Source organism: Atta cephalotes (assembly GCF_000143395.1).
Source record: "Atta cephalotes unplaced genomic scaffold scaffold00146, whole genome shotgun sequence".
In the NCBI taxonomy this organism is placed as follows: Eukaryota; Metazoa; Arthropoda; class Insecta; order Hymenoptera; family Formicidae; genus Atta; species Atta cephalotes.
In genome coordinates, this window is record NW_012130210.1 from 1 (window position 1) to 8,368 (window position 8,368).

Below are 8,368 nucleotides of genomic sequence, written 5' to 3' on the forward strand. Positions count from 1 at the left end.
AACTAACAACACACACACACACACACACACACACACACACACACACACACACACACACACACGCGCGCGCGCGTGGAGGCACTTATTATGCACTTGGATTTAGAGTGTTCTCGCGCACAAAGTGAAGATAAAGTGTTCATAATTAACATGCTAGTTCATTCATTTCCGCGGCATATTTAATATTCGTTTAAATTAAATTTTCTATACATTTTTTAGTGAGGGTTTCATGAACATATAAGACTATGTTAAAAGACAAATTAATTAATTCATTAGCAACAAATTAATTTATTTAGCTAAAAATTTGTTGACATTTGACTTCTCTAATATTTATGCAAGCAAAATAAAGTAATTGAATAATATGATCTCTGAGAACAGACTACTTTCATTCCCTTTTAAAATTGTAGACATTTGACAAGATTAAATAACATTCCTTCAAAGGCTTTAAAACAGCTAATAAACAATCACACGAACTTCTTTCCTACAAAAAGTACATCCTGTAATAACAGCTTTAACAAAGCACAAGTTTGCAATGGGAAAAAGATAAAAGATAGGGAAAAAAGGAAGAAAAAAAGAAAGGAAGATCGCACAATTAATCCGGGAACTCGATCCGCAATGAAGAAAAAAGACCATCCAAATACTGGCGGTATAATTGGATTAAATTCCACACCTCCACCTCGAGTCATTCATTTGCCGGCTACCAGCGATGTTGCTTTCTGCCTATTCTTTCTTTTTCCATTTTTTTATTTTTAATTATCATAGCAGAGTCTCTTTTCAAGACATTAAATGCACGGCGTGTCCAGAAGCCTTCTCCCATCTTCACATCATACCTATAATTACTAACAAGGATATTGACGCGGCTCAGCGCATCACAGTAATTTTGTATGTGTAGACGTATCCACACGCTAATAATCCATGCCAATACTCTTATCATGAGCCGAGTCACTCGACAATCGATATGTGTTATCGCATGCACAGTACTGATCGGCGGTCCGTAAATTATATTCAATTATATTCGATCAACAGTGCATTTAACTCTATCGAATCACAAGCGAAACTGACCAACAAATAAACATACGTAATCTAGTTATTTATCGTCTCTAATCTTGTACACACGTACGAGTAAATTGAACTTATACAGGGCAAAAAATTGTTTGTGTTACAAACTTTTGTGTGTTTATCATATCTCATTACGCAGGTAATAATCTGATGTTATATTTGTCGTCACTTTTGGTGCTTTCTGGCGAGAGACACAGTGTAACACAATGATACTTTCATCTTTGTTTAACATTGACAAACAACAAGGACATAATGATTCATTGTATTACACTATGTCATCTGTATCTCTTGCTGTGAAAAGCACCCTATGGTATCAAAAGAACTAAAGTCATTAAAATGGCGATGTACAAATAACACCAACTTGCTAAAGTATGGCTAAATTCGAATTTGTAGTTAAATTCGAAATTTGTATTTTATAGCAGATAAAACACAGATTATCTGAATTTTAAAAGGATTATAAATTTTATAAATTCGAGATTCCCCAAATATATCAAATATTCAAACCGTGATCGGTTTAGATAAGCTTTTTTATTATTTAGGTATCACTTGAAATGTCCAGACCGGCTCTACTCAGAATTGGTGACGGTAATAATGGTGGAAGCTACTCACTTAAATTCGTAAAGGAATCTATTATTCAAGTTAAGGTCGAGAGCTCCCTCGAGAGCAGCGGATTGTTATATGTCCGAGTCCTCTCTCATCAATGTCGGATTTTCTCCACATAAATCTACAGCAAGATGAATTTCATGCGAGCATCGAAATTCTAATATTGCTGCCTCCGCTTGCCAATTAATCGCGCTCTAGATAATGAACATGTATTTCAACCGGCAAATATTTTCCGCCGATGACCACGGAGGCGTGTATTGGCCGCAGAGTTATTATATAATAGGAAGACATTTTATCCCGTAAATCCGGTATTACTTCTGGCGATCTGTATGTGAGTCCCACATATTCGCTTACACATGTGCCGCCGCCCTCAAAACCCGGATGCACCGCTACAAACATGTCATAATAACTCGCTCATAGCGAACCGGAGAAGGGGAAAAATGCGAAAAGCGAAAGGATTTAGAATTCAATATCGAGTGATTTTTACGCTCGCGCCACTCTCAATCTAGCTGTTATCGAAACACTGTCCGGAAATCCGATGTCGAGAGATATTGCAACTAGTAAATGACTTAAAAGATATAATTGACCTGGCGCATTTATCTCTCGATTATTTCGTTCTACAAAGTATTATATGCTCGAGCGTATTAAATAGTAACGAGAAAGCAAATTGAAGTACTTTGACTATAATCGTTAGACTTTTCGCTTATTTTAATCTTCTAACGGTATGGTAATTTTCAGAAAGTTGGAATCTGACCTGATGCTCTATTTTGTTATTTTTTTTTATCTAATTTATATATAAAATGGATAAAAGAAGCAAATAAAACTTCTTCTTCATTTAATAGATAAAAAGTAAATTATTAAACATAAAATAATATTAGAAAAATATTGCACAGTTCAATGATGATTGAACTCAACTATTAAAAGAAAAATTAATAATAAAAAACAAAAAAGTTAATAGTGATAAAAAATCTTTGACTTATTACTCTCAAAATAATAAACAAATATTCGATCTAAATATTTCGTCTATTCTGTAAAACAGATATTATAAAATAGAGTGCTATATAAGTGCTTATTTCGAACTATTACTATATTTGTTGATTATTTTGAGACTAAAACAATTATTTTATAACCACTGTTTTTTACTGTTAACTTTTCTTTTGATAGCTAAGTTTAGTTACCACACAAGAAAAAATGTTTTTTTTCTACGAACTAAAATTTTGCTATCCATACTAAACTGTGTAATATTTTTCTATAATATTTTATTTATTCTGTAAAACAGATGAAGTCGTGGGATCACATATGACAGACCTTATCATTAAGAGTCAATAATCAAAATAATTAAAGTAAAATAATATTTATTACCTTTTCTAATCACTTAATTCTGTCTTTTTGAAAATACAGAAAATTTCTTCTTAAGTTACAGTTCATAACGAAAAAGGAGATTTAAGGGAAAAAGTTCTTGGTGAAGAAACGCGAATCGTACATCGACATATGTAATTGCAACTCACTTGCAACTCGAAATATTTGAGCTACCGTGGTCATTGGAAAGACAATTGCTCGGAAGACAGCCGCTGGCAAGTGTCACTTTTGTATGCACACAAAGCGAAGTGGGCGCGCGAGACAAAGAGTCCGGAAAAAAGGGCAGCTTTACGCTTCGCCGCCTTTTAGCGAATGTGCATCAGGAATTTTACATGTTTGCCGAACGAACGACTTAAATTTCATGACACGATCCGAACAGAGGCTCTTCAAATCGCATCTTCCAATCAATCAATTTGTAAATCTCTATTTTATCCAAATAACACGATTTTTGAACGAATGCCTTCCAATTATACAGCCTTGGGCTTAAATATAAAACACTCTCAATTTTTTGCATTTCTTAGTTAAAGACGATAATAAAGCAAAAAACCTAATAAAATATTAAAATTATTATAAAAATAAACAATATTTTTTAATAAGACTTTTTAAATTTATTTTTGTTATAAAGTGTCCTTTTTGTGCGACAATTGTGGCTATAAATTATACTTATGGCCAAGGCTATAATTAAAGATTATAATTACAGTAATTTATGAAATAATTTAGTGATTAAAATCATGCGTTTATATGATTGATAGTTACTTCTAGTAAAATACATTTCATTTTTAATGTAATCCAAAAATTCTTCACGCAACGTAAGTCGTACTAATGTTAGTTATGCAAACAGAAATCTGGTAAATTCGAACTATTACTTTATGTATGTAAGTACGGAGTTCTTTTCAAAAAACTTCTTTCTTTATATGTGTGTGTGTGTGTATATATATATATATATATATATATATATATATATATATGGAATATTTTTTTATGATACCATATAATTCTTTAGGCTTGGCAAGTCTCCTCCGATTCCTTTACGAGAAAGCGGAAATGTCACTGTGACCTTAACTTTGAATAGTCAGGCTGCCGATGATATAATGGGTGTACTTAAAGATCTTGCTAATATTCTGAACATAACACCGCCTGCTGGTTATCAAATAGTTGAACGTACCACTACTCCTCCTAGTCAGAAATTAGGGTTGTACAGGACAAAAGGGAAGGACGGCAAAGAGGGTAGTACGTAATTTAATAGAATGATTTTATTTTGTAATGTATAATATGTATAATTTCGAAAAATATTTATGAATAAAAAAAATTTATACAAGAATATATAAGAAAAAGAAAAAAATCTAAATTATGAAAAAAGTAGTTATTGGCAGATTAGAATTTTATATAAATAAAATAACAAATAAAACTTTAATTATATATATAAGATCAAAACAAGATTTTAAAAAATATATTGATTTATCTTTCAGCTCCAATTGATATACAAAGCATTCTAAATGGTGCGGCAAAATTCTGTCGTCATTGTGATGTTGTGATCCTTAACAGTTTAATTCGAAAAAAAGTATCGGATCTACCATTCTTGAGCAAAGAAGAAGCTGAACCGGGCGATGAACTTTGCTTCTGTTCAGCGGCTTGCTATATGCAATTTGCGCTCATGCATCGAACACCTTCTAATACTCAAGATAAGGTCTATACAAGAAATATTCTGAATTATAAAAATAAATGAAAAAATATTTTAATTTGAAAAATTTTATTCTATAATAAATCATATCGTAATTAAATTGCAAATAAATTATAAAAAAAGAATTATAGCTATTTTAACTTATATAAAATTTGTAAGATAATTATATTAAATAATTATATTAATAATATATTATTATTAACGCACTTATGATATTTATTAATAATTTTTGATAGAAAATATTTTTATATGAAAAAAGAATATATATTATATTTACTATTACTATTATTGCTACTGCTATTATTACACACACACACACACACACACACACACGCAGGCACGCACGCACGCACGCACACAATAAAATATTATGTATATATTTATATATAATTCTATTATTTTGCAGGCTGCAACGATAGTAGATCATCTATGTCATAAAACAGAAGCAAAAATATTGGAAGATGATTTGAAAAGTCTGAAGAAATTTCCTATTAAACAGCAACAGCAGCAGATGGAGAAATTTGAAAATATGGAGATTATTAATGAATCAACAACAGAGATTAAAGTGAAAATTGAGAAATTGGATAATGTCGACAGTGCGGAGAACGACGAAAAGCGGACAAAGAAACATTCAATTAGTGAAGAAATCGGTGATTCTATTGAGCCCCAACCACCTGCGAAAATCTGGAAAGGTTTGAGATATAAAACATGGTCGATGGGAGTTATGCAACCTTCAACTAAATTTAAGAAACCTACTGATAGAGAAATTACCGAGGTATATAATTAATTTAATTACTTAATAATTATTTGGAAAATTTATATGAATAATTCAATTTTACACACATATATATATATATAAAATTTATTACTTGAAAATTACTTGAAAATTATTTCTAAAAATCAAAAGATGTTTTTATGTCACGTCATGTATGAATTTATATTATTAGGAATGTTAATTTCTATAATATTTAATAAACAAAATTTTAATGTAAAATTATACATCGAAGATAAAAATTGAATTTTCTTCTAGATGCTATTTCGTATGGGAATTGCAGTAGCTCCCGCAAAAGCCGAAGACACCCGTCGTTGTGTATTTTGCAAGAGTCAAGGCGATGCAACAGCCGATGGGCCAGCTCGATTACTTAATTTTGACGTAGATAAATGGGTACATCTCAATTGTGCTTTATGGTCTAATGTAGTATATGAGGCACAGAGTGGCGCACTTATGAGATTGGATGAGGTCCTGCAGAACAATCTTGTACAGATTTGCATCATTTGCGAAAAATCCGCTGGCACTGTCAAGTGTTACAAACCAAGGTGCACTAACTGGTATCACCTGATATGTGCCATTAAAGATGGTTGCGGTTTTTATAAAGATAAGGTAATCAAATAATTTGTAGATTAATAGTATGTTATTGAATTGTTCCGCTTAGATGTATAATAAAAAAATTCATAACAAAGTATTAGTTCTAATAGCAGAAGATGGACGCCTGTGTAAAAAAACAGTTTTGAAATTTATAAAACCAGCAACTTTGGGCGCATAGTATATCGCAGAAACCTCGCCTGCATTGCCGGAGAAATTTTAATATTAAATGTCTAAACGGAATATCTTGTACATTAAAGATAAGATAAAAGAACTTAAAAGAGTATTCTCAGTACAATCAAGTTCTGATTTTTTAATTTTCATAAGTTTTTTCTAAATTTTTTATTCTTTTTGATTTTGATTTTTTTTTTCTTATGCAATTTTAAATATAATTTTCAAAATTTTCTTCCAGACTATGGCTTGTCCTCAACACCTTATAAAAGATAAAGATAAAGAACTAACTACCCTTTCTGTTTATCGTCGCGTCTATGTTCAACGTGATGAAAATCGTCAAGTTGCTGCGGTGATGCACCATTCTGACAATAAACATTTACTTCGTGTGGGTTCTCTTATCTTTCTTAGCGTCGGTCAACTACTTCCTCATCAATTGCAAAACTTCCATACGCCCAACTATATTTATCCGGTGGGCTACAAAATTGTGCGTTTCTACTGGAGTATGCGAAGACCTAATAAACGTTGCCGCTATGTTTGCTCGATCCACGATGTCTCTGGTCGTCCGGAATTTCGTGTCCTAGTTCAAGAACCTCTTCAAGAAGATGTTGAATTGAGAGACGCTACTCCGCGAGCAGTTTGGAACCGAATCTTGGAACCATTGGCAGAATTGAGGAGAAGTACAAACTCTGTACAATTATTCCCGAGATACGTTTCAGGAGAAGATCTGTTTGGTTTGACAGAACCAGCAGTAGTACGGGTACTGGAAAGCTTGCCTGGAATTGAGACTTTAACCGATTACAGGTAGGAACCAAATGTTATTTTGGAATTAATTTAGATGAATGATATCAACAATTATTTTCGTATGATAATTTTTCTATTTTTTTCTTTTACTTTTGTTACTAGCTTTTGTACATTAAGTTTCTTAGAAAGTAATAATAATGAATTTGTTTTTAGATTTAAATATGGTCGTAACCCACTATTGGAGTTGCCTTTAGCCATCAATCCAACAGGAAGTGCACGTACAGAGGCACGTTTACGCAACCAGCTTCCGTGGAAACGACCGCACACGCAACGCACAGGGGGCTTTGCTTCACGTGGAATGCCATTTGGCTTGCCAACCTGTGGTGCTGCCGCAACAATGGGAGGTGGAGTTTCTTCAACATTAGTTGCAGCGGCTGCTGCTGCTGGTGAGGCCGCCTCCTGTCCATATTCGAAACAATTCGTACACTCCAAGAGCTCACAATATAAGAAGATGAAACAAGAATGGCGTAATAATGTTTATTTAGCAAGATCAAAGATTCAAGGTTTAGGACTATACGCAGCGAGGGATCTGGAGAAACACACAATGGTGATCGAGTATATTGGAGAGATTATTAGGTCAGAGTTAGCGGAAACAAGGGAGAAACAATATGAAGCTAGAGTAAGTATAGAAGCTCCTTCGATTATGTTCTGTTAATTATTCTTACTATATTATAAATATTTTTATACACATACACGTATATGCATACATACACGCATACATGATACACATATATGTATATTAGAATATATTCATATATTTGTTTATTACAGAATCGTGGTATATATATGTTCCGATTGGATGAGGAACGAGTAATAGATGCGACTTTATGTGGTGGTCTCGCTCGCTACATTAACCATTCCTGCAACCCCAACTGTGTCGCTGAGATCGTTGAAGTTGAGCGCGATTTCAGAATTATTATTTTTGCCAAGCGTCGAATTTCACGTGGCGAAGAGGTAATAAAAATTATACGTTTCTTTATATAAAAAAATAACCTAAAGCATTTTTATTTTAATATTATTTTCTCTATTTAAAAATAAATCCCCATGTATGAATCCTTTTTATCGTAAATATTGTATTTATTTTTTATAGTTATATTTATTTCCTTTTGCAGCTAGCATATGACTACAAATTCGACATCGAAGACGACCAGCACAAAATTGCATGCGCTTGCGGCGCACCCAATTGTCGTAAGTGGATGAATTAAACAAATTAAGATGACGACACAGAGAAGAAACAGGAAATGAGAAGTAAAGAAGAAAATTCATCCTGCCTATTGTTATCATTGTTGCTATGTTATATAAGGTAGGAAGTTGTATAGAGATAATTTTCT

The 8,368-nt window shown here is 32.6% G+C and overlaps 1 protein-coding gene across 1 annotated transcript; it reads left to right on the forward strand.

The window, feature by feature from the left end:
* Positions 1 to 3,840: 3,840 nt before the first annotated feature.
* Positions 3,841 to 8,242, forward strand: LOC105625153 (histone-lysine N-methyltransferase trr). The gene is made up of 9 exons (XM_012206493.1): positions 3,841 to 3,866; positions 4,022 to 4,248; positions 4,488 to 4,705; positions 5,106 to 5,474; positions 5,730 to 6,080; positions 6,475 to 7,037; positions 7,191 to 7,656; positions 7,809 to 7,991; positions 8,150 to 8,242. The coding sequence occupies exons 1-9, from the start codon at positions 3,841 to 3,843 to the stop codon at positions 8,240 to 8,242; spliced, it is 2,496 nt and encodes an 831-aa protein (XP_012061883.1).
* The last annotated feature ends 126 nt before the right edge of the window (positions 8,243 to 8,368 follow it).